At 44.3% G+C, this 27,194-nt stretch overlaps 1 protein-coding gene across 2 annotated transcripts in view; it reads right to left on the bottom strand.

The window, feature by feature from the left end:
* MND1 (meiotic nuclear divisions 1) overlaps positions 1-26,436 on the bottom strand; it is a 198,798-nt gene extending 172,362 nt beyond the window's left edge. For both annotated transcript variants that reach the window (XM_077477063.1, XM_077477064.1), the window contains exon 1: positions 26,281-26,436. In XM_077477063.1, the coding sequence (XP_077333189.1) occupies positions 26,281-26,283 (3 nt within the window). In that variant the 5' untranslated portion in view covers positions 26,284-26,436. The remainder of the gene's footprint in view (positions 1-26,280) is intronic.
* Between the last annotated feature and the right edge of the window lie 758 nt (positions 26,437-27,194).

Here is a 27,194-nt window from a genome sequence, read left to right as displayed (position 1 = left end):
GCGCGATCGTGCGCGCGCATCCCTTTTCCTTCGGTGGCGGCGTGTCACGGAGACACCGCTCGTTACCGAGGGGGGTGAACAGCCATTGGGCATGTCTGTTTACCACGTGATCGGCCGTGATCAAGTCACGGCCTATCACAGATGGTTACACCCCCACTGTGCACGGCGTGTGATCGCAAGCGCAACGGTGGCAACAAGTTCCCGGGAACACTGCTCGTCACCGATGCTGGTAAACAGCCATTGGCTGGCTGTTTACCCACGTGATCGGCTGTGATCCTTTCACAGCCGATCACTAAATGTAAACAAACCGCGGTAACGAGATGTTACCGGGTTCTCCTCCTCACAAACTGATCGTGTGTGAGGAGGAGATTGCGGTAACATTTCGTTACCGCATACAGTACACACAAATCACACTGATTGCCCACATCCCCCCCCCCCCCCCAATAAAGATGACCTGTCACCACCCATCATAGTACCTGTCACTCACAGCCCATCAGAGTACCCGAGTACCTGTCACCAGGCCATCAGAGTACCCGAGTACCTGTCACCAGGCCATCAGAGTACCTATCTGCAGCCCATCAGAGTACCCAAGTGCCTATCTGCAGCCCACCAGAGTACCCGAGTACCTATCTGCAGCCCATGCCTCATAGAATACACATTGGGGTGGTTGCTTTCCAAAATGGGGTCATTTTGTGGGTAATTTCATTGTCCTGGTGCTCCACGACATTCAAAACTGTGATAGGTAGGAATGAAATGAGATGTGTCGTTTATGCTCCTAAAACGCCTGAAGGTACTACTTCAATGTTCAGCCTCTGTATGTGGCCAGGCTGTTTAAAAGTCCTACACATGTGGTATCGCCAGACTCGGGAGGAGTAGCAGAATGTGTTTTGAGGTGTAATTTTTGCTATATACCTGCTATGTGTTAGAAATATCTTATAAATTGACAACTTTGTGTAAAAAAAAAAATAAAAAAAAAAAAATAAATGCGTTTTAATTTTTTCCCACATTTTCAAAAAACTTCTGGAAAAAAATGAACCATTCAAAAGACTCATTATGCCTCACAGATTATACGTTGGGGTGTTAGCTTTCCAAAATTTTATGGGCAATTCCATTGTCCTGGTACTCCAGAGCCTTCAAAATTGTAATAGGTGGCTGTGAAATGAGATGTGTAATTTTTGCTCGTAGAACATCTGAAAGTGCCACTTCAATGTTGGTGCTCTGTATGTGGTCAGGCTATGTAAAAGTCTCACACATGTGGTATCACCATACTCGGGAAGAGTAGCAGAATGTAATTTGGGGTGTAATTTGTTGTATGCATATGCTGTGTGTGAGAAATAACCTGATATGACAATTTTGTGAGAAAAAAAAAATAAAAAAATCTTCATTTTGCAAAGAATTGTGGGGAAAAAATACAACTTAGAAAACCTCACCATGCTACTTAATACCTTGGAATGTATAATTTCTAAAAGGAGGTCATTTGGGGGGGTATTTGTACTTTTCTGACTTGTTAGTGTCTCAAGAAATGAGATACACCTGATGTACCGAAGGCCTGATCAGATGTGATTTTCAGTGATTGGCACCATAGTTTGTAGACTGTATAACTTTCACAAAGACCAAATAATATACACTGATGTGGATTATTTTTACCAAAGATATGTAGCAGTATAAATTTTGGAAAAAATTTATGAAGAAAAATTACTAATTAGCAAAATTTTATGACAGAAACAAAGAAAATTGCATTTTTTCACAAAATTTAAATATTTTTTATTTATAGCACAAAAAAAAAAACCACTAGTGATTAAATACCACTAAAAGAAAGCTCTATTTGTGTGGAAAAAAGGATGCAAGTTTCATATGGGTACAGTGTTGCATGACTGAGTAATTGTAATTCAAACTGTGAGAGCACTGAAAGCTGAAAATTTGTCTGGTCAGGAAGGGGGTGTAAGTGCACTGTATTGAGGTGGTTAAAGGAATTGTAAAAGTTCATTTTTTTTGCCTTAATGCATCCTATGCATTAAGGTGAAGAAACGTCTTACGATCACTGGCCCCCCAGCCTGCTCATTTTACTTACCCGAGCCCTGGAAAGTCCCACGTCGCGAATGCGCTCTTCCTTTGCTCGGTCTTCTCGGCTCTTCATTGGATAGATTGATAGCAGCACAGCCATTGGCTCGCGCTGCTGTCAATCAACTCCAATGACACAAGGGCAGGGGGCGGGGGCGTGGCCGAGTCCTGTAGTCGGCAGCTATGGGTGCCGAATACAGGACTCAGAAGCGTGCCAGCAAGGTAACCCCCTTGGGAGAGCACTTCCCAGAGCGGGTTATCAGAAGCAGGGAGGAGCCGAGTCAGCTGCCGAGGGACCCCAGAAGACAAGGATTGGGGCCACTGTGTGCAAAACGAGCTGCACAGTGGAGGTAAGTACGACATGTTTGTTATTTTAAAAAAATAAAAAAAATATTCAAAACTTTAGCATCACTTTAAAGAGGTTGTATAGGTCTTTTTTTACTTTTTAAATACCTATACCTTACCTATAGGAAAAAAACAAAAACAAAAAAAAAAACCTTAGTTAGACTTACCAGTGATGGTATTTCTACGAGCCTTTCAGGACAGCACCTTGGAGAGAGCGCCGCTCCACCTCTTCACAGGAAACACTGAGTGACAACGCCCCTTTTAAAAGCAGCTGCTTCCACCATGCTGTCAGTTGTTACCAAGAAATCCTCCGACATGCTGGAAAATATAAGCAGACAGTTACCAAGCCCCATAATCACCTAGGGAGGGAAGTAGGCTGCTGTCCTGAGAGGCTTGTAGAAATACAGTCACTGGTAAGTCTAACTAAGGTTTTCTCCCTTCGCCTTTCAGGACAGCAACTTGGAGAGGATAACCGAGAAACTTACTTCAGGGTAGGACTACTGCCTGTAAAACCTTCCTACCAAAGGATTGGTCCGAGGCTGAAAGCAGATCCAAGCGGTAGTGCCTTATAAAGGTTGAAAAGCTGGACCATGTGGCAGCCTTGTAAATTTGCTCAGGAGATGCTCCGGCCCTTTCTGCCCATGATGCCGCTACTGCTCGAGTCGAATGAGGCAAAATCCCTTCTGGAGGTTCCAGATCCAAAAAGAGGTGTATGCCTCTTTAATGGCTTCTTTTAACCATCTTCCGAGGGTGCTTTTGGAAGCTTTACATCCCTTGTGAGTACCTTCCATTAAAATAAAGAGTGAAAATGATTTTCTAAAGTCCTTTGTTATCTCCAAATAATTAAGAAGACACCTCCTGACATCAAGAGTATGGAAGGTTTCTTCCCCTGGCCCCGAAGGTAAAGGGCAAAATGTAGGGAGAATGATTTCCTGTGTACGATGAAAGACTGAAGCCACTTTTGGCAGGAAGGCTGGATCCGTCCTTAAGACTACCCTATCTGGTAGACATCTCATAAAGGGTTCTTTAATTGATAGAGCTTGTAACTCACTGATTCTATGGGCAGAAGTTACCGCCACTAACAAAACAGTTTTGAGTGTCAAAAACTAACGATGATCCTTCTATAGGTTCAAACGGAGTCCATCAGTCCCTGAAAAACTAAAGATGAATCCCATTTGGGAAAACTAATAGGTCTAGGTTTTACTTTAGCCATAGCCCTAAAAAATCTGATTAATAAAAAGGTTCCTCTGACAGGGTCCTTTCCAAAAAAAAAAAAAAAAAAACGATAAAAGCAGCTACCTGCATCTTGAGCGTACTTGCTGCTAACCCCTTCTCCAATCCTTCTTGAAGAAATTCCAAAACCGAAATTGTACTAAGCAAATTAAAGTTTTTTCTGGAACACCAGGTATTATACACCTTCCAGACTTTTAAATAAATGTCTGTCACTTTTTTTCTACTTGCAAGAAGGGTAGTAATAAGTTTCTCTGATAAGCCCTTCTGTCCTAAGATCTGTTCTTCAGAAACCAGGCTGTTAAATTGAGATAAGATGGATCTGGATGGAGGATCTGGCCCTGACTCAGCAGATCTGTCCTGCTTTGCAACTTCCAAGGAGGTTTCACTGAGAGGTTAAAGATTGAAAACCATGGACTTTTCGGCCAATGAGCTATTAAGATTAGTTCCGTGGATTCCATCCTGAATTTGGATAACACCCTTGGAATCAGCTGAAATGGGGGAAAAGCGCAAGACAGCTGGAAGTCCCACTTGTGGGCCAATGCATCTATTTTCCGAGAACTTGATCCTGCCTCTGAAGGGAGAAGTCGTCTGGTACTTTTGCATTTATTTTCCAAAGAGGTCCACCTGAGGGGAACTCCATCTCCTGGAGATCGTCTCAAATTCCTGATTTAGAGACCACTCGGCTTCCCTTATTTCTCTCCTGCTGAGGAGATCTCCCAAGGTGTTTTCTGTCCCCTTCAAATGGACTGCGGATAGAGAGGCCAACTTGTCCTCTGCCCATCTCAGGATTTGGTAAGCTAGCTCCATCAAGATTCTGCTTTTTGTGCCCCCTTGCTTTGTTAAATAGAATACTGCCGTCATACTGTCTGACAATATTTGGACGTGCTGTTTCACTAGAACTTCCTGGAAGGAGAGAAGGCTTAGGTGAATAGCCTTCAACTCTCTCCAATTCGACGACCTTCTTGCTTCCGGTTTGGACCAAACCCCCTGAACCGTTTGTTCTTCGAAGTGGGCTCCCCAGCCCCATGCGCTGGCATCTGTGGTCAGTCTTCTGGTTACCGGGAAGGACCAGAGAAGCCCTTTTGAGAGGTTTCTTTGGTTTCTCCACGGCCAGAGCGATCTTTTTGCTCTTGCCCCTATGAAGAAATTATTCTCCAGAGGTTCCTGGTATGATGAATTCCTCAAAATATCCGGCTGCAGTGGACGAGCATGGAACCTGGCCCACTCTACCGAGGGAATTGCCGCTGTCAACAGGCCCAGAGCGGACATGGCTTGTCTTACGGAAATCTCAGAGATGAATTGAAGTGCTTTCAGAACTAACTGCATCTTCTCCATTTTCTCCTGAGGCAGAAATATTCTCTGATCTAATGAATCTACTTCGTACCCCAGAAACCTTACCCTTCGAGATGGTATTAGGTTTGACTTTTGAAGGATGAGAAGCCAACCCAAACTCTTTAGATGTGCATGAGTTATTTGAAGATTGACTTCTACTTGACCGCTTGAGTCGGCAAACAGTAGCAGGTCGTCCAAATAGGGCACTATTGGAATCCCTTTCAGCCTCATGGGCTCCAAGGCTTCTGCCATCACCTTTGTGAATACTCTGGGAGAGGAGGAAAGGCCGAAAGGCAGAGCTCGGAACTGCAGATGCCAAACCTCCCCTTCCCCCAGATTGACTGCAAGACGCAGCAAACTTTGTGATGGGGGTGCTATTGGATTGTGGAGATAGGCATCTCTCAAGTCAATGGAAGCCATGTAACACTTGGGGGTCAGCAAGTTCCTCACCGAGAAAATCGTATTCCATCCTGAATTTTTTGTATTTTATGAATCGATTCAGAACTTTCAGAATCAGGCGGAACTTTCCGGATGTTTTTTTGACCAGAAAAATATGGGAGTAAAACCCTTTCCCCTCTTGACCTTTTGGAACCTGGGAAATGACTTTGTTGCATCAGCTCTTGTAGAAGAGATTTCATAGCCAGAGCCTTCTCCTGATCCCTTGGCAGGTTTGTGATGCAAAACCGACTTGGGGGACTTTGTGAAAATTCTAGATGATAACCCTGTTTGATTAACCCCAGAACAAATGGACTTCTTGTCGTTTCTTCCCAAACTGGCAAGAAATCCTGAAGTCTCCCGCCTACTAGGAGATCACCAGGGGGATTGCTTGGGGTTTCTAAACAGTACCCTGCCTCTGCCTCTTTCTCTCTGATGATTCCAGAGTCTTTTCTTTGTCTGGTGTTTTTCCTTATCGGTTTGTCGAAAAAGACAAAAATTCTTCCTCTGCTGCACCATTTTCTTTTTCTGTGGGAAAGCTTTCTTTTTGTCTGCAGTCCTGTCAAGGATAGCCTCCAGTTCTGGCCCGAACATCAGGTCCCCCCGAAAAGGGAATTCTGCACAGTTTTACTTTAGAAGCTGAATCCCCTGACCAAGTCTTTAGCCAGAGGGCTCTTCTCGCTGAGTTAACGAGCGCTGAGGATCTGGCAGATATCCTGACAGACTCTGCAGAGGCATCTGCCATATATTTGACGGCCTTAAGCAATGTAGGGAAAGACTCCAATATATCTTTTCTGGAGGTACCTGCTACCTGACATGACTCTTAAGTTGGTCTAGCAAACACTGGCTAAAGAAGAATCCCAGGCTTTCCTCAGTAGCCCATCTGCCCTCTTGTCCATCGCATCTTTGAGAATCCCCATATCCTCCAAGGCTAAATCAGTCTTCCTAGACACTTGTGAAAAGGCAGCATCCATTTTTGTTTTTGTATTCCACACAAATTCTAATTTTCCTCAAAAGGACCCACTTCTTCCTCCTGCATTCCAGCAGCTGGAACCAATCGCTGCTATGCCCTGCCGGAAGTCTCCGGCAGGGCATTCTATGCCGCCATGCAGAGGCCTGGCATGGAATGCTCGTTCTGAGCACAACCGCGGCCCCCGGACACCATGGGCGGATGACCTCCAGCAGTCCTTTATTCCTGTGAGCCGATGAAGGAAGGGACACCGGAACACCCCCCTCACGTGCGGGAAGGTGCTGGGCTGGTCTTTGAGCATAAAATAATGAAGGTACTGCCAAAACCCTCTCCTTGGAGAGAGTGCAGCCCCTCTGGTTCCCCAGCATTGCTTCCATGGCGGAGGAAACACTAAAACTGACGGCATGGTGGAAGCAGCTGCTTTTAAAAGGGGCATTGTCACTAGAGCTGCAACTAACGATTAATTTGTCTGTCGACTAATCCATCGATTATTTTTACGATTAGTCAACAACTATCCGATTATTTTTTTATTTTTATTTTTAAATTAATCTAGTGTGTTCTTTTTGTGATTAGATAATAATCCTTTGGATAACTTTACAAAAAAAATGATACGTACAACTTCTAAATATAATATTTCAACTTTTATTACATTTTTTCCAAAAAGTACTTCAATGTGGTAAAGTTTTTACAGTATAAAAAAGTGCCAAAAATAAAATGTAAACACTTTAGCATCAGGCACGAATAATGGTTATGCCATTGCCATTAATTCAGAGCCTGAAGTATTAAAAAAAATGCCATATAAAAATGCTACAAAAGCACTGCTGCTCTGCACTGCTGCTCATGCTCAACACTGTGTAGTGTGTACAAAACACATGAAAGACATAATATACCAAAATAAAGTGCCCAAAAATAAAAAGGTAATGCTTTAGGGCATGAGGCATGAAAATTCCATATAAATTCTGCCTAACACTTTGCAAAAGATGCATTCTGAAGGCATTGTGTGTTAGCTTACTACTCAACCACACATAATGCCTTCAGAATGCATCTTTTGTAAAGTGTTAGGCAGAATTTATATGGCATTATGCCTCTTGACCTAAAGTGTTGTTGTTTAACACCACAAAAATGCTGGTCAACATACAATAACACTATGTATTGTAATTGTAATCATCATTGATTGAATTAAATACATAGTGTTATTGTAGAGAGTGCTGATTGAGCAGTATTTATGTGGTGCGTTACTTTATTTGTAATGTAAAACATACCCGAGGAGGTAACATAGTTTTCAAGAAGGAGGCGGAGCCATATCCACATGAACACTGTGTGTGCAAAAACACAAGTGCCAAAAAATACAAGGTAACGCTTTAGGGCATGAGGCATGAAAATGCCATATAAATTCTGCCTAACACTTTGCAAAAGATGCATTCAGAAGGCATTGTGCAACAATGTGTGGTACTAACGTAACTAACCTTACCTTACTACTCAACCACACATAATGCCTTCAGATCAGAATGCATCTTTTGCAAAGTGTTAGGCAGAATTTATATGGCATTATGCCTCTTGACCTAAAGTATTGTTGTTTAACACCACAAAAATGCTGGTCAACATACAATAACACTATGTAATTGTAATTATTGATGATTGAATATATAGTGTTATTGTAGAGTCAGAGTGCTGATTGAGCAGTATTTTTGTGGTGTGTTACTTTAATTGTAATGTAAAACATACCTGAGGAGGTAACAGTTTTCAAGGAAGGAAGCAAGAAGGAACCAAGCCCACCAAAAGCACTGCTCAACACTGTGTGGCTGTGCAAAAATATGGCCAATACAACACTGAAGGGAGCCATGAGCCATCTCAACATAAATACACCAATACAGCCCAACAAGAACACAACACAGTCATGACAAGTGCAAAAGGTTGGGGGCCTGTGTTACTTCCTCCATTATAATGCTATATTTTAGCATTGCAATGGAGCAAGGTTAGCATATCAACATGCTCTGATGTTAGGCTTGCTCTTTTTTTAGTCACAATGTTGCCAGCAACTGAGAAAAGCCTTTCAGATGGGGTTGATGTTGCAGGCACAGACAAGTAACTCTTTGCCAGCATGGCCAAGATGGGAAACCTCTTTTCATTTTCCTTCCACCATTTCAGCGGATTTTCTTCCTTTAGAATAGCCTGCTCACTGAAATACATGTGTATCTCATTCCGCACAACTTCACTGTGGGTTTCTTGATCTTGGATGTGACCAGTGTCATCCTCGCCATTACTGTGGTGGTCATCTGAATCTGAAGAACCGAGCAAAGTGTCTAACAGACACACTTGCCTCTTCTCAGAAATTTCATGTCTGCACTGGTTGACCGTTGTTCCTCACATCGATGTTGCGTTTGCTCTTTCTCGTATCTTCTTTTCACTTCAAGAGCAAGAGCTTGGACCTTGAGGTGAACTTTTAAACTGTCCTCTGCTGGCAGGAATTTTAGTTTGCGGAATCTGGGGTCCAGGGCTGCTGCAATAAGACATATTTTCTCCACCATCATCTCCGAATTTAGTTTCCCGCTCCCATCTTGATGACATCTCCTGTGCAGCAAGACTTTGGAAAGCTTTGACTGCTGCTGTCTCGCAAATTGTGCTCTGTATGGATTTCTGGAGGCCCTTTACCAGAGGTGGTAGAGCGGAAGCAGTCACATAGGACTCTCCACTCAAGAAAACAGTAGCACACTCAAATGGCTTCAGGACTTGTTTCAATTCCTCAAGCAAGCTCCACTGATCATGTTTTAAATCTAGGAAGCGCTTCCCTCGTGGTGTGACATCAGGATCGGAAAGAGTTGCAGTCACAGGCCACCTCTGTTCAAGCAGGCGGCTGATCATGTGTAAAGTAGCGTTCAATCTTACGGATACATCATTTATTAGTGCATGCTCAGGGGTACCCATTTGTTGCTGCTTTGCTTTAAGCTTTGTAGTGGCCAGCTCACTTTTTTTTTAAATGTTCCACAAGGCACTTTACCGCCCTCAGGGTCTTGCTGATCTGGGGATCCCTCAGGGCATGGTTGACAACTAACTGCAATGTATGACCAGCACATCTGAGAGAAGAGATGCCACGCTTTTCTTCCAAAATACGCAGAGCAGCGACAACATTTGCAGCGTTATCATGGACAACTACATTTACATTGGCCATGGATATCTCAAACTTTTCAGCTGCTTTTTACACCCAGTTAGCAATGTTTTCAGCTGTGTGCCGATCTTCAAGTGGCATAGTGATCAGATTGTACGATGTAAGATTCCAGTCTTCATTGATGAAGTGGCATGTGACACCCAAGTATGCCTCTGTGGCAATGCTGGTCCATGCGTCTGTGGTGAGAGCCATTTTTGATTTCACATCTTTGAGTGATGCTTTCAATCTTTCAAAATTCTCCTCATATTTATTCTCCATCAGCTTAGTGAAAAATGGGACCTGGAGGGAAGTGTGTATCCTGGGTAAAAACGTGTTGATCATCTCACGAAATCCTTGACTGTCTACAATAGAAAGAGGTCTCATATCTTTTACAATCATGTTGAGTATGCTATTGGTATATGCAACGGCCATTTGGGGTGTGCAAACAGTGACATCCTTTTTATGGAAGAAGAACTCCTGTACACAGCTTTGCCTCTTCCTGAGAAAAAAAAAAAAAGAAAAAAGACACACAATAATAATTAACATTTAGGAACCTGAACCAAGTTTAACCAACATGAATGCTCAATGCTGCTAATAATGTACTTGTACTGCGTATTTAAAAGAGGGTACGGGTAGTGTAGTAAATGTCTGTCTGCAATTAAATTAATATTATATTGTTGCTGCTGTGTATTGGAAGAAAAGCATGGCATCTCTTCTCTCAGCTGAGCTCATACATTGCAGGAAGTTGTCAAACCATGCCCTGAGGGATCCCCAGATCAGCAAGAGGGCTGCAGTGCAAAAAGTGCCTTGTGAATGTGAAACATTAAAAAAAAAAACATGAGATGGCCACTAAAAAAAAGAAATTGGCAAAGCAGCACAGCAACAAATATGTACCCCTGGCCCCTGAGCATGCACTAATAATTATGTATCTTACTTACTAGCAGTAGCAGCATGAGCATATAAAATATATTAATAAATATTGACCAAAAATTACTCCCAAAATCAACAAAATACTAGTAAGTAGTAAGTACTTACAAAGATGGCTCGTCTGTTTGAGGCCGTAGTGCGCCAGGATGTTTTCTTCTGAGATGCTCGTGCATCGCAGTAGTGCTGCCGTGGTACGCCAGTTCGGTTTTGCAGAGGGAACAAAGGACCATTTTATCTGGCCTCTGTTTAAAGAATTCCCATACCTTTGAAAGTCGTGGTCTGGATTTTCGTGCTGCATCAGAACTTTTTTTCCCCATTCCCGGGAGCGGGAGCAGGAGCTGCCGCCGCCATTACCGCCATTTATCCGCGAGATGACACGTGCGTGACTCGTCGACGCCATTTACGCACGTCGACGAATATTAGTCGACGCGGCGTGGCAGCTCTAGTTGTCACACCGTGTTTTCTGTGAAGAGGTGGAGCTATGCTCTCTCCAAGGTGCTGTCCTGATAGGCGAAGGGAGGAAATATATACATCTCCTAAACCTGTATGGTTTAGGAGATATTCCCCTTGCAATGAGCCGCTGACTGCAGCGGCACAAGCGCACAGGCGATTCTCGGCTGAAAGCCCGGAAGACGCCAGACCCTGACTGAAAGAAATCTCCCACGCGCAGGTGCGGTAGTGACGATATCACAGCACCGGAAGACACGCCGATGGAACATGTCAGCTCCCTCGGGTGTGGATCGGGCGAGATGTCAGGGCCTCGTTCTAAGGTAAGTATTTCATAATGAGCTAGTATGCGGTGCAAAAAAAAAAAAAAAATACGTCAGCGGGTTTACTCCCACTTTAAGACCCAAGAGCTTGACAAGCTAGTTGGAGATGGAAAGGTTTTAGGCTTTTTATTTCGCCATAAAAGTTATGGTAAACGCATCACAGATGCCTATGTATACTATACTTTACTGAGTCTTTAGACCCCAAAAGCAATATATAACAGTTCAGTGTTAATTCCATTTTTTAACTGGTTGCTGACTGCCGGCTGTCAAATGACGGCCAGGCGGCGCACCTATTGTGGCGGGAGGCCGTCATATGACGGCCTCCCATTTAAACAGGGAATGCATGCGATTGTGCGCGCGCATCCCTGTTTCTTCTGTGGCGGCGAGTCACGGAGACACCGCTCGCCAATGAAGGGGGTGAACAGTCATTGGTTATGGCTGTTTACCACGTGATCGGCCGTGATGAAGTCACGGCCGATCACAGATGGTCACACCCCGACTGTGCATGGCGCATGCGCGCGATCGTGAGCGCGCGCACATCGGTGGCTGCGTGTTCCCGGGGAACACTGCTCATCACCCACGCTGGTAAACAGCCATTGGCCGGCTGTTTACCCACGTGATCGGCTGTGATCCTTTCACAGCCGATCACTAAAATGGAAACAAACCGCGGTAACAAGATGTTACCGGGTTCTCCTCCTCACACACCGATCGTGTGTGAGGAGATTGCGGTAACATCTCGTTACCGCTCAGTGTACACCAATCAAACCGATTGCCCCCCCCAATAAAGAGGACCTGTCACCACCCCTCATAGTACCTTCATCAGAGTACCCGAGTTCCCGTCACAGCCCATCAGAGTACCCGAGTACCCGTCACAGCCCATCAGAGTACCCAAGTACCCGTCACAGCCCATCAGAGTACCCGAGTACCTGTCACAGTTCATCTGAGTACCTGTCACAGTTCATCTTAGTACCCGAGTACCTGTCACAGTCCATATGAGTACCTGTCACCGCCCTTCAGAGTACCCAAATACCAGTCACCAAGCCATCAGAGTACCTGTCACCAGGCCATCAGAGTACCCGAGTACCTGTCACCAGGCCATCAGAGTACCCGAGTACCTGTCACCAAGCCATCAGAGTACCTATCTCCAGCCCATCTGAATATCCGAGTACCTATTTGCAGCCCATGTCTCATAGAATATACGTTGGGGTGTTTGCTTTCCAAAATGGGGTCATTTTGTGGGTAAATTTCACTGTCCTGGTGGTCCAGGACCTTCAAAAGTGTGATAGGTAGGAATGAAATGAGATGTGTCATTTATGCTCCTAGAATGCCTGAACGTACTACTTCAATGTTCAGCCTCTCTATGTGGCCAGGCTGTGTAAAAGTCCTACACATGTGGTATCGCCATACTCGGGAGGAGTAGCAGAATGTGTTTTGGGTTGTAATTTTTGCTATATACATGCTATGTGTTAGAAATATCTTATAAATTGACAATTTTGTGTAAAAAAAAAATGTGTTTTCATTTTTTTCCACATATTCCAAAAACTTCTGGAAAAAAAATAACCGTTCAAGACTCATTATGCCTCACAGATTATACGTTGGGGTGTTTGCTTTCCAAAATGGGGTGATTTTATGGGAAATTCCATTGTCCTGGTACTCCAGGGCCTTCAAAAATGTAATAGGTGGTTGAGAAATGAGATGCGTCATTTTTGCTCGTAGAACGTCTGAATGTACTACATCAATGTTGGTGCTCTATATGTGGCCAGGCTGTGTAAAAGTCTCACACATGTGGTATCGCCGTACTCGGGAAGAGTAGCAGAATGTATTTTGGGGTGTAATTTGTTGTATGCATATGCTGTGTGTGAGAAATAACCTGATAATATGACAATTTTGTAAAAAAAAAAAAAAAAAAAAATCTTCATTTTGCAAAGAATTGTGGAAAAAAATGACAACTTAAAAAAACTCACCATGCTACTTACTTAATACCTTGGAATATCTACTTTGTAAAAAGGGGTCATTTGGGGGGTATTTGTACTTTCCTGACTTAGTGTCTCAAGAAATGAGATACACCTGATGTACTGAAGGCCTGATCAGATGTGATCAATTTTCAGTGATTGGCACCATAGTTTGTAGACTCTATAACTTTCACAAAGACCAAATATAAACTAATGTGGGTTACTTTTACCAAAGATAGGTAGCAGTATAAATTTTGGCCAAAATTTATGAAGAAAAATTACTAAATTAGCAAAAATTTAAGACAGAAAGAAAAAGGCATTTTTTTCCACAAAATTTACGTTTTATTTTATTTATAGCACAAAAAAATAAAAAACCCACTAGTGATTAAATACCACTAAAAGAAAGCTCTATTTGTGTGGAAAAAAGGACCTAAGTTTCATATGGGTACAGTGTTGGATGACTGAGTAATTGTCATTCAAACTGTGAGAGCGCTGAAAGCTGAAAATTGGTCTGGTCAGGAAGGGGGTGTAACGGCACTGTATTGAGGTGGTTAAATAGGCAAAACAATAATACATATGGAGGCGTCGGGGAAGTAAGTACATCCTTTTTGTATAGATTTAAGAGTTCCTATCTTTCCTACTGCCAAGCTTGGACAAAGTGCTAAGTGTCAAACCTATCAAAGTCCAAACCTCAGCTGTGTCATGGTTCAGGTCATGCAGTTACTGAAAATGTGGAAAAAAAAAAAAAAAGCTGCAGATTTTGCACTCTCTAGTTTTAGTAAACCAACCCCACTGAGTCTGGCAGAAGCAGTCATGACAGTCTGAAGGGAGGACAGTCTCTGTAGAGGTAAAAGAAAAAGAATATCCCCTATGGTGGGGGTTTTTAGGCAGCAATATAGTATCTATAGTATAGTAGAGGGCATATATGTGCACAGTAGAGATTAAACTACTGAAGAAGCAGAATATTGGGCGAATTTATTATTTTATAATGTTTATTAATAAAAAAGATGATTAAATAACTGACATAGTAGTCAAAAATTTAACTCCACTTGGCAATAAAAACATATAATGGATGCACATATGTAGACAAAAAATAAATGTATCACATAAACACTGTACACCTGTATATACAATGAAGAAATGACTGACGCGTTTCGACCCTCACAGGGGTCTTCTTCAGAAGGTTTGTCTATTATGGAAGAAGAAAACAACTATAAATGGATATATATAAAAAGAGTTGTTCATCATGGTCTCTGTAGAGGTAGACCAATAGGCAAGGAGTCACAATAGTCTAGGTGAGCGACAAGGGAGTAAATTGGTAGCTTAGTATAACAGCCAGGCAATTTGCAATATTAAAGTTTAGATGTTATTTGTTTTTTTAAATAACAAACATGTTGTACTTACCTGCTCTGTGCAATGGTTTTGCACAGAGCAGCCCAGTTCCTCCTCTTCGCAGGTTCCCCCCGCCAAGTGCCCCAATAGCAAGCCGCTTGCTATCGGGGCACTCATGTGGGCTTGATCCCGAGCTGTGCTCTGTGCGTCCATTGCTCAGCTTCACCCCTCCTCTCTGCTCACTGGCTGTGATTGACAGCAACAACAGTCAAAAGCTCCTGCTGCTGTCTCTGAGCCCATGAGTAGGAAGGAGAGAGCAGAGAGAAACAGCTTTTGTGCACAGCGCTGGATCGAGATTGGGCTCAGGCAAGTACAAAGGAGCTGATGGGGAGCTGCACACAGAAGCTTTTTTACATTAATACAGAGAAGACATTAAGGTAAAAATCATTCAGCCTTTACACTTTAGGAAAGGTCAGCAAAGGCAGCTTTGACATTAATCTCTGTACAGGTCTTGCTAATGAACTGTTGGATGGACTTTGCTAAAGTATTAGTGGTCTGTTCTGCAGCAAATAGTGTAACAAATTTTCTTGCTAAATGTCTCCCATGGTATTCCTGGTTACAGGGAAGCATGTGACTCCTAGGTTTTATACTAGTGCCGCTGCATAAACATGCATTTTTTAGTGTTTTGTTTGCGATTTTATGCACATTTTTAATGATTAATGCATTTTTTTGTAAGCGGAAGAGACTGGTTGTTAACCCCTTAACGCCGGCGCCCCCCGGACCTTTAAGAGGTTTCTGGTGCCGGGCCGTGGTCTTTGATCATGTGACTGACATGACTGGCTGTCACAGCGGTCACATGAACCGAGAGCTCCTGATCGCAATTAGAGATCACAAGCTTTACATTAGCCGTCTTTAACTGTGCTGGCAGAGCGCTCTCAGCACAGCTCTATTTACATTTAGGTATACATATACCGCTTGCCAACCAGTGCACGACAATATACGTCAGAACAATGGCACGGCTGCGCAAATGGGTATACTAGTTCGTCCCCTTTAAGAAGCGGCTGGGCCTTTGGGACCTGCGGACTCTGTGTCCACCGGTGTCCCGCAATTGTGTCAAGAAGCAGCAAAATGGGGAGATGCAAACAAGGCATTTCCTTGTTCTGCCTAGTGACAAGACAGAGATTTACTGCTCCCTGTAATCAGGAGCAGTGATCGCTGTCATGTCCTAGGTAGCCCATCCCCCCATAGTTAGAATCACTCCCTAGGACACACCTAACCCCTTGATCCCCCCCTAGTGTTTAAACCCTTCCCTGCCCATGTCATTTACACAGTAATCAGTGCATTTCTATAGCACTGATCGCTGTATAAATGACAAAATAGTCCCAAAATAGTGTCAAAAGTGCCCGATGTGTCCGCCATAATGTTGCGGTCAAGGAAAAAATATATATTTTTTTTTTATATAAAATCACAGATTGCCACCGTCACTAATAAAAAAAATATATATATATAAAAATGTCTTAAATCTATCCTCTATTTTGTAGACACTATAACTTTTGTGCAGGCCAATCAATATACGCTTATTGCAATTTTTTTCCCCAAAAAATATGTAGAATACATATCAGCCTAAGTTGAGGAAAAATTTTGTTTTATATATTTTTTGGGGATATTTATTGTAGCTTTTTTTCCCCCAAATTTGTCGCTTTTTTTTGTTTATAGCACAAAAAATTAAAAATGCAGAGGCGATCAAACACTACCAAAAGAAAGCTCTATTTGTAGGAAAAAAAGGGCGCTAATTTTGTTTGGGTGCAACTTCGCACAATTGTCAGTTAACGCAACGCAGTGCCGTATCGCAAAAAGTGCTCTGGTCAGGAAGGGGGTAAATTCTTCCGGGGCTAAAGTGGTTAAGGCCCACACACCAAGAGGCCACATATATGCGTATGGTCGGCCAAGAGGTTAAACACAAAACCCTACCAAAAACACTTGCACAAAATTTTTCATGCGTTCCCATTGAATTCAATATGATCAAAAATGCACCACAAGAAGTACCTGCACCTTTAAAAAAAATTGCGCTGCATAGCATTGCATTGTTGGGAGCAGGCACCATAGAGAATAATGTGATTTACACTGTCATGTTTAGAGTGAATGGAGCCTCACTCTAAGTGGCAGCCAATCAGTGGAGTCATACGGGAGTCCATAGCCTTACCTAACCTTCAACTCCAGCCACTCATAGCTTACACTGGACATTCTGCTGTTACCAATGTCAGTACAGGGTGGCAGGTTATGAATGGAAGTTATGTGCTGCTGGGGCCAGGCATTAAAATGGTTCTAAAGCATGCATCTATGCATGAAGGTAAAAAAAATAAACTTCTGTGTCACAGAATCCACCCCAGCACCCTCTTATGCCACGTACACACGATCAAACCGTCTGGCGGACCAGAGTCGGACAATCTGCCCATGTGTGGACTCCGGCGGACTTTTTTTTCCCAAAAGTCCGGCGGACTTAGAAAGTAGTTTTGACTCAAAAATTGTCCGCCGGGCTGCGACAATCCGGTCGTCTGTGTCCTAGTCCGTCGGACTTTTGAAATGAACAGACTTTCCCGCACACAGAGAAAATTTTGAACGCGGCTCCAGGTAGCCGGGACTAGTGCAGGAGGTCAATGAGATTGACACGTCGCTGGCCCCACCCCCTGGTATGGACTTAAAGGGGAAGCCCTTCACCAAATAAATGGCGTGGGGGTCCCCCCCCCAAGGTCCATATAAGACCCTTATCCAAACACGCAACCCGGCCAGTCAGGAAAGGGGGTGGGGACGAGCGAGCGCCCCCCCCCCCCCCCTCCTGAGCCGTACCAGGCTGCATGCCCTCAACATAGGGGCTGCTTTGGGGAAGGGGGGCCCTGTGGCCCCCCCACCCCAAAGCACCTTGTCCCCATGTTGACGAGAAAAAGGACCTCTTCCCGACAACCCTGGCCTTTGGTTGTCGGGGTCTGCAGGCTTATGGGAATCCGGGAGCCCCCTTTAGTAAGGGGGCCCCCAGATACTGGCACCCCACCCTATGTGAATGAGTATGGGGTACAATGTACCCCTACCCATCCACCTAGTGAAAAAAAAAAAAAAAAAAAAAAAAAAAAAAAAAAACACCACACAAGGGTTTAAAATAATTTATTGCACAGCTCCGGGGGTCTTCTTGCGTCTTGGGGGGGGGGGGGGGGGGGTCTTCTCGCCAGACTCCTCCGCTATCTTCTGCTAGCTCCTTTACTAGCGGAGGAACCTGGCTTTATTTTTTTGTGGACGCCCGGGGGTCTTATCCCCCCCTTCGGTTCTTCTTGCCGGGCCTCCGCTCCTTCTTCCAGCTCTTTTACTAGCAGTGGCCCGGTCTGCTGTCGACACCGCCTTCTCTTCTTCCTTGAGATCTTAACTCGACGCTGTCTCTGGCCGCAATGACAGGGACGTGTTGCGCAACGACTTATATAGGGACAGTGGGCGGGGTCACCGGGTGATGTCCCCACCCATTACGATGTCACAGTCCCAGCATCCTCTGAGACTTTGACATCATAATGGGCGGGGACATCATCCGGTGACCCTGCCCACTGTCCCTATATAAGTCGCCGCACACAGCGTCCCTGTCATTGCGGCAGGAGAGAGCGTTGAATTAACAACTCAAGGAAGAAGAGAAGGCGGTGGCGACAGCAGACCGGGCCACCGCTAGTAAAAGAGCTGGAAGAAGGAGCGGAGGGCTGGCAAGAAGAACCGAAGAGGGCGACAAGACCCCCGAAGTCGGAAGAAGAGGGGGCGGTGACAGAAGACCGGGCCACCGCTAGTAAAAGAGCTAAAGGAAGAAAGTGGAGGCCCGGCAAGAAGAACCGAAGAGGAGGACAAGACCCCCAAAGTTGGAAGAAGACCCCCAAGCGGCGACGAAGAAGAAAGCAGGGCTCCTCCGCTAGTAAAAGAGCTAGCAGAAGATAGCGGAGGAGTCCGGCGAGAAGACCCCCCCCAAGACGGAAGAAGACCCCCGGAGCTGTGCAATAAATTATTTTAAACCCTTGTGTGGTGTTTTTTTTTCTTTTTTTTCACTAGGTGAATGGGTAGGGGTACCTTGTACCCCATACTCATTCACATAGGGTGGGGGGCTGGTATCTTATTAAAGGGGCTCCCGGATTCCGATAAGCCCCCTGCCAGCAGACCCCGACAACCAACCGGCAAGGTTGTCGGGAAGAGGCCCTTGTCCTCATCAACATGGGGACAAGGTGCGTTTTTTCAGCGTAGGGCTTCCCCTTTAAGTCCATACCAGGTGATGGGGCCAGTGACGTGTCCATCTCGCCGACGAAGGCGGTGACATTGACTTCCTTCACTAGTCTCGTCTACCTGGAGCCACGTTCAAAATGAACTAACTTTCCTCTGTGTGTGGGCAAGTCCGTTCATTTCAAAAGTACGGCGGACTCCCGCCATAGTCCGGCGGGCCTGGTTCGCCAGAAAAGCCCGGTTGTGTGTGGGCAGGTCCGCTCGTATGGAAACCTTTGCTTCAAAAGTCCGGCAGTTTGTGCGCCGGGGTAAGTCCGCCGGACAGTCTGATCGTGTGTACGCGGCATTATACACAGCTGAGCCCATTTCCTTTCCAGAGATGTGCATGAGCGGTTCTCCCCCCTCCTCACCTGGCAGAATGATAGCAGCAAGGGCCATTGGTTCCCGCTGTGGCAATCAAATCTTGTGACGGAGTGGGGGTGTGGCTGAGCTAACCTGTCTGTGTGTCAACAGAAAGGGTCTTTCTTTTGAGGCATATTGAAGAAATGGATTCTGGACAGCCGCACTCTGATAAAAGCCTTTATTGTAATGAATAGTCAACGTTTATGTGACAATAGAATCAGGGCAAACATCTGACGCGTTGTACAACATCATTGTTGCTTAGTCATGTTATGACTAAGCAACAATGATGTTGTGAAATGCGTCAGCCGTTTGTCCTGCTTCTATTGTCACATGAACGTTGACTATTCATTACAATAAAGGCTTTTATCAGAATGCGGCTGTCCAGAATCCATTTCTTCAATATTGCTCGTGTTGAGCCTGGGCCTGGCTTCCACTCTGAGGAGGGCATTTTCTTCAGTACACCACCTGGAGCGGTTCACCCTTTTGTTTTCTTTTGAGGCACTTGCCAAAGAGAAGGACCTGAGAAGAGGAGGGCCAGGGCTTCTCTGTGCAGAACCAGTGTACGAAGCAGGTAAGTATATGTTTTTTTATTTTATTAAAACAGAAAATGATGAAGCTTTAATATGACTTTAGTCAAAAAAATTTCCCTAAACCAGATATAAATAAAATGACTCACATGCGTTTCATTTTTATTTTTTTTTCCAATTTCCTCCTCAAATCTTCCTTTTTGGAATGTCCTCTGGACATGCTGCTTAAAGTGTTAGTTCACCCTTACATTTTTCCTGTAGAGGTGAACAGCGGACACCTTCCTGGTCCCTGTTTTACCTCCCTCTAGGGTTGCTGAGCTGTAAGCAGCCCCAAAGTCGCACCAGTGGTCCAGCGATTTGGAATCCCTGCTCCTCTCTGTCAGTACTTCGGGACATGCCAGACAGATTCTGATTGGTCAGGGTCATCAATGTAATGGCGCTTACCAATCAGAATGCAGCTGGTCCATGCTGGAAGCATGGCAATGAAGAGGGAAAAGAGCTGGGATTTCAAATCCCCAGACTGCCGGAGGGGCTGCAGGGGTTCTGACAGCTCAGCAACCCTGGAGGTAAGTACAACAGGAACTAGGAAGGTGGGGAAGGGGTTCAGATTTAGTCCACCTTTAGATTTTTTCTGTAATGGTGAACTAACCTTTGAATTGCTACTCTCTCTGTAAAGTCCTGTGTGACTCTCCACAGTGTCAGCTCTCCCGCTCTGTACAACTCTACATGCAACCAGAGGACACACGGAGCCAAAGATAGACACACACAGAGCTGCTATCAATCACAACTGTTGAGGGGATTGTGGCTTTTGATCTGAGTCCCTCTCATGCTGGCTGTGTGCAGTGCTCTCAACACCTGCATGTAGAGTTGTAGCACAGAGCAGAAGCGCACACATTGCACAGACACACACAGGACTCCATTGGTCCCAGTGGACCAAAGACAACATGAATATGGCAGTTCAGCTGGGGATAATTGAAAAAGAAATCTCCAAGGAGGAAACTAAAAAAAAAAATTATATATAAAATATATATATATAATATATATATATATATATATATATATATTTTACACACACATACACACGAGTTACAGTGGGAAAAAATAATAATTTAGATCTTCTGCAGAATTTGTAAGTTTGCCCACTTACAAAGAAATGAAAAAAGTCTATAATTTTTTATCACATGTGTATTTTAAATGATAGAGACAGAAAATCAACCGCAAATCCAGAAGAAAAAAAAAGCATGATAGAAGTGTTATACATGGAATTGCAGTTCAGTGAGTAAAATAATTATATTTATAAATCATTCACAGAGGGGGAGACTGCAATAGGAGGCAGTGTTGATGGTGTATACAGGTTAGTGTTATGAAAACAGCAGGAGGGGCGGCACTGTCACAAGCAGATAGAAAGGGGAGGATGACACAAATGCTTTAAGGTTTCTTGGCTGTCGCTTGGCAACTTGAAGTTTCAGCTCCCTCCATACATTTTCTATAGGATTAAGGCCCAGGGACTGGCTGTGCCACTCCATGACCTTAATGTGCTTCTTCTTGAGCCACTCCTTTGTTGCCTTGGTGGTATGTTTTAGGTCATTGTCATGCTGGAAGACCCATCTTCAGTGTTCTGGCTGAGGGAAGAAGGTTCTCATCCAAGATTTTACAATACATGGCCCTGTCCATTGGCCCCTCAATGCAGCAAGGTCAGCCTGTACCCTTAGCAGAGAAACAGTCCCAAAGAATGTTTTCACCTCCATGCTTGACTGTAGGAATATGTTCTTAGGGTCATAGTCAGCATTTTTTTCCTCTAAACGCGGCAAGTCTAGTTAATGCCAAAGAGCTCAATTTGGGTCTCATCTGACCACAGCAAATTCTCCCAATCTGAATAATTTAGGATATCCACTGGCATACTTCAGACAGGCCTGTACATGTGCCTTCTTGAGGAGGGGGACCTTGCAGGTACTGCAGGATTTGAATCCATGGTGGTGTATTGTGTTACCAATGGTTTGTTTGGTGACTGTGGTCTCAACTGCCTTGAGATCATTCACAAGCTCCTGACATGTAGTTGTGGGCTGATCCCACACTTTTCTCAAGATCATCCTTACCCCATGAGGCAAAATCTTGCATCTAGCTCCAGACCGAGGGTGATTGATGGTTATTTTGTATTTCTTCCATTTGCGAAAGATCACTCCAACAGTTGTCTCCTTCACACCAAGCTTCTTGCTGATGGTATTGTAGCCCATTCCAGCCTTATGCAGGTCTACAATCTTGACCCTGATGTCCTTTGACAGCTCTTTGGTCTTGCCTATGATGGTGGGTTTGAATGGATGAAAGATTCTGTGGACAGGTGTCTTTTATACAAATAATGAGCTTGTCCTTAGAAGCACCTTCTTAACCACTTCAGCCCCGGACCAATAAACACCCTAAGGACCAGAGGTCTTTTTACAATTTCGCACTGCGCTGCTTTAACTGGTAATTGCGCGGTCATGCAATATTGCACCCAAACGAAATTTGCGTCCTTTTCTTCCCACAAATAGAGCTTTATTTTGATGGTATTTGATTGCCTCTGCGATTTTTATTTTTTGCGATATAAATGGAAAAAGACCGAAAATTTTGAGAGAAAATTATATTTTCTACTTTTTGTTATAAGAAAAATCGAATAATCTCAATTTTAGTCATACATTTAGGGCAAAATTTATTCAGCCACATGTCTTCAGTAAAAAAAAAATGTCAATAAGCGTATATTTATTGGTTTGCGCAAAAGTTATAGCGTCTACAGACTAGAGTACATTTTCTGGAATTTACACAGCTTTTAATTTACGACTGCCCATCTCATTTCTTGAGGTGCTAAAATGGCAGGGCAGTACAAACCCCCCCCCCCCCCAAATGACCCCATTTTGGAAAGTAGACACCCCAAGGAAGTTGTGGAGAGGCATATTGAGCCCATTGAATATTTTTTTTTTGTCCCAAGTGATTGAATAATGACACAAAAAAAACAAGTTTACAAAAAGTTGTCACTAAATGATATATTGCTCACACATGCCATAGTTATATGTGGAATTGCACCCCAAAATATATTCTGCTGCTTCTCCTGAGTACAAGGATACCACATATGTGGGACTTTTTGGGAGTCTAGCTGCGTACGGCACCCCGAAAACCAATCAATGCCTTCAGGGTTTCTAAGGGTGCAAATTTTTGATTTCACTCCTCACTACCTATTACAGTTTCGAAGACCATAAAATTCCAAAATAGCACAAACCCCCCCCCCCCCCAAATGACCCCATTTTGGAAAGTAGACACCCCAAGCTATTTATTGAGAGGCATGTTGAGTCCATGAAATATTTTATATTTTGCCACAAGTTGCAGGAATTAAAAAAAAAATTTTTTTGCACAAAGTTGTCACTAAATGATATATTGCTCACACATGCTATGGGCATAAGTCAAATTACACCCCAAAATAAATTCTGCTGCTTCTCCCGAGTACGGGGATACCACATGTGGGGGACTTTTTGGGAGCCTAGCCACGTACGGGACCCCGAAAACCCAAGCACTGCCTTCCGGATTTAAATATAAAATGCTACCAAAAAAAAAAACTTAGCGATCGCAGGGATCAGGCCTGACTCTGCGATCGCTGCAGTTATGTGTTTAGTGTTTTGTAAGTGACAGTGATCGATCGATACTGCACTTGGGTGGGCTGGGCAGAGGGGCAAAACGCAGGTGCCAGCAGGTATCTGGGCTGATCCCGCTAACCATGCGTTTTTTTGGAACCCTAAACGGCTGGGGACGCTAGTATAGATCTGATCAGATCAGATATTGATCTGTTCAGATTCTATACCACTACGGGAGGTTTATGCTTTGCATGTGGGTGTTAGCGGTACTGGCACTAACCTAGCGCTGCCTGGGGCGACGCAGACCCTGACCCTAAAACCTAATTGATATCACCCGCCGGGTGATCAGTATAATAAACCTTTCAGTACAATAAACCTTTATAAGGTATCAATAAACCTTGATCAGTACAATAAACCTTTATTAGGTAATAAATGGTGGGTGCCCTGATGCTATAAAAAGCAAACTAACCAGAGTCAGCCGTAACACTTATACGGTGATCACTGGTGAAAGGGTTAACTAGGGGCAATCAGGGGGTTCAAATTTTTATTAGGTAGTATATGGGGGTCCCTGGCGCTATATAAAAACCTGACGGGGAACCTAAATAACTAACTGGCTAACCAGCGTCACCAGTGACACTTATACTGTGATCGCTGGTGAAAGGGTTAACTAGGGGCAATCAGGGGGTTAAAACCATTATTGGGTAGTATATCGGGGTACCTAGCGCTATAAAAACCTGGCGGTGAACCTAAAAAAATAACTAGCTACCTAGCGACACTAATGCAGCGATCAGAAAAATGATCGCTTAGTGACACTGGCAAAAGGGGATGAAAGGGTTAACTCTAGGGGCAATCAGGGGGTTAAACCTTTATTGGGGGGGGTGATAGGGGGCTACCCTGGACCTAACACTAACTGCCCTGACAGTTTTTACTTTTACAACTGACACTGAATGCAGTGATCAGTAAATAAATGATCAATGCAATCAGTGACACTGTGACTGGGGGGAGGGGGGCGGATCGGGGGGGGGGGTTTGTGTGCCTGTGTGTACCTACATGTCAGTGTAGTGTTGGTGCACACTTACTTTTTGTCTTCTCCTCGTAGTCCGGTCAAAAAGACCACCCCAAGGAGAATGACATCACTTCCTCCTTCCTGTGTATACAATACACAGTGGGAGGAAGCTTGTCATTGGCCAGGAGCGATCGAGAGGGGATGGCCAGAAACCAACGGCCATCCCCTCATCACGGATCGCTCCTGCAGCGAACCGGACCGCCGTATCCAGCGGGAGGGGGTCCGATCGGACCCCCTCCCGCTGGAAGGAAGGCAGGCACGTACATGTACATGCTTGTGCCTGCCTGTGCCATTGTAACGACGTACAATGGCAATACGGCGGTCCTTAAGTGGTTAAATTGACAGGACTAATCTGTGTACCACATGAGCACATATTGTAGCCAGTCTGTGGGAGCCAAACAAAATAACTGTTGGTTGGTTGGGGATCAAATACTTATTTTACTCACTGAACTGCAACCCTAATTTATAACATTTGTATTGTGTTTTTTTCTGGATTTTTGGTTGATATTCTGTCTCTATCATTTAACCACTTGCTGACCAGCTGCCATCACTATACTACGGCAGGTTGGCACAATCCCACGAGCCTTCGTAGCTACAGGTCGGCTCCTTTAAGTGGGATACCAGGCGCGCACATGTGCCCGCTGCACTGCGGGAGTGCCGATGCTCATGACCGGTGGTAATGATGACCGCCTGCCATGAGCGTTCATGGGTGCGATAGGCGGAACATGGATGTGCGAGTGTGTGTAAACACACAAATCCCTGTTCTGAGAGGAGATGCATATCGCGAGTCCCTAATAGATAGCAACCAGGATCTGTCATCTCCTATAGTCAGTCCCCTCCCCCCCTACAGTTAGAACACACAGTTGGGTAACACAGTTAAACCCTTCATCCCCCCTAGTGTTAACCCCTTCCCTGCCAGTGACATTTATACAGTAATCAGTGCATTTTTATAGCACTGATCACTGTATAAATTGTCAATCGTCCCAAAAATGTGTCAAAAGTGTCCAACATAATGTCGCAGTCACGATAAAAATCTCAGATCGCCGTTACTAGTTTAAAAAAATAAAAATAAAAATGCCATAAATATATCCCCTATTTTGCAGGCACTATAACCTTTGCGCAAACCAATCAATATACGCCTATTGCAATTTTTATTACCAAAAATATGTAGAAGAATACAAATCGGCCTAAACTGAGAAGAAAAAAAATTTGCTTTAAAAAAAAAAAAAAAAAGAGGATATTTATTATAGCAAAAAGTACAAAATATTGTGTTTTTTTTTTTTTTCAAAATTGTTGCTTTTTTTGTTTATAGCACAAAAAAAAAAAAAACGCATAAATGATCAAATACCACCAAAAGAAGCTCTATTTGTGGGGGAAAAATTCAATTTTGTTTGGGTACAGTGCTGTACAACCGCACAATTGTCAGTTAAAGCGGCGCAGTTCCTAATCGCAAATAGTGGTTTAATCCCCTACAGATTTTGTAGGTTTGCCCACATACAAAGAAATGAAGTGTCAATAATTATCATAGGTGTATTTTAACCACTTCAGCCCCATAAGATTTGGCTGCTGAATGACCAGGCCATTTTTTACCCCACTGTATATTATTTTTATTTGCTTCAGGAAACTAATTTTTATCAATAATAAAAATATCAGAAAAATAACTTTAGAGTGAAGCAGTGGCTTCGCCCTGTATGGGAGACATAAGACAGGTTCACTTTCAGTGTAACTCATGTTTTCATGGATGTGCCCAGAGGAGATCTGTGTCCTCACGTGTACAATACTGGATCCAGTCCTGTGTAGTACACGTCCATTGGTGAGAACACAATTCATAAACACGCCCCTTATGTCTGAGGGATCCAGAACATGCTGAGCACGGACTCCATTGTTTTATACCTCTCATACGGGAATACGCCGTGTAATAGAACATAAGAGATAGAGCGCTCACCATGCTGCCAGTATATCTGGTCACCTAATACCAGCTGCCTGTACTGCCCACTCCGCTTCCGAGACCGCGGGAAAATTCAGTCCGGCTACAGGCGCCGCCCAACAGTCTTTCCTATGCAAGCTGATTGGTCTACGCTGAACCTGGCTTCCTCACTTCATAGGCTCACTGCAAATATGACGGCGCGTACGTCCACTTCCTCTCTTCAGGAAACACAAGAAGAAAGGAGTGCGCACGTGGCGGCCATTTTTCCGGAGTCTAACAGCCAAGTTTTCTGAACGTTCGGAATACGCATTCCAGAGCACGCTACTAGACGTTTTTTTCTTTGTTATCCACAAGGATATAATAACAACAAAAATGTGAATCAGTGTGTTTTTCTGTTACCACTGGCTGTCAGGGAAAAGTTCACAATTTTTCACATGTTAACCACTTTGGCTCCAGAAGATTTACCCCACTTCGTGACCAGGCCATTTTTTGCGATCTAGCACTACGTCGCTTTAAAGTGGTTGTAAACCCTTACAAACCACTTTGACCTACAGGTAAGCCTAGATTAAGGCTTACCTGTAGGTCCAATAAACATCTCCTAAACCTATACGGTTTAGGAGATATTTGCCCCGAAGACAGGCACCGCTGACTGCGGCGCATGCGCCGTAGACAGCGGCGCGCAGGCGCACTGAGCGCGGCATCGTCAATGACGAAGATGCCACGCGATGCCGCGCGTGTCGGCTCCCGTGCGCATGCGCGGGAGTGACGCCATCACGGCTTCGCCAAATGACAGCGGCGGAGCTGCGAGACCCACGAGAAGATGGATGCGCCAGACTACAGGGGACTTCGCTGGCTCCTGTGTCAGGTAAGTGACACATAATGGACTACTATGCGATGCATAGTAGTCCATTATGCTTTGCCTTTGCAGGGAA

Source organism: Lithobates pipiens, unplaced genomic scaffold (genome assembly GCF_037356315.1).
Source record: "Lithobates pipiens isolate NorthernLeopardFrog02 unplaced genomic scaffold, aLitPip1_a1.2 Scaffold_13, whole genome shotgun sequence".
In the NCBI taxonomy this organism is placed as follows: Eukaryota; Metazoa; Chordata; class Amphibia; order Anura; family Ranidae; genus Lithobates; species Lithobates pipiens.
This window is presented reverse-complemented; position numbering and strand designations above follow the sequence as displayed.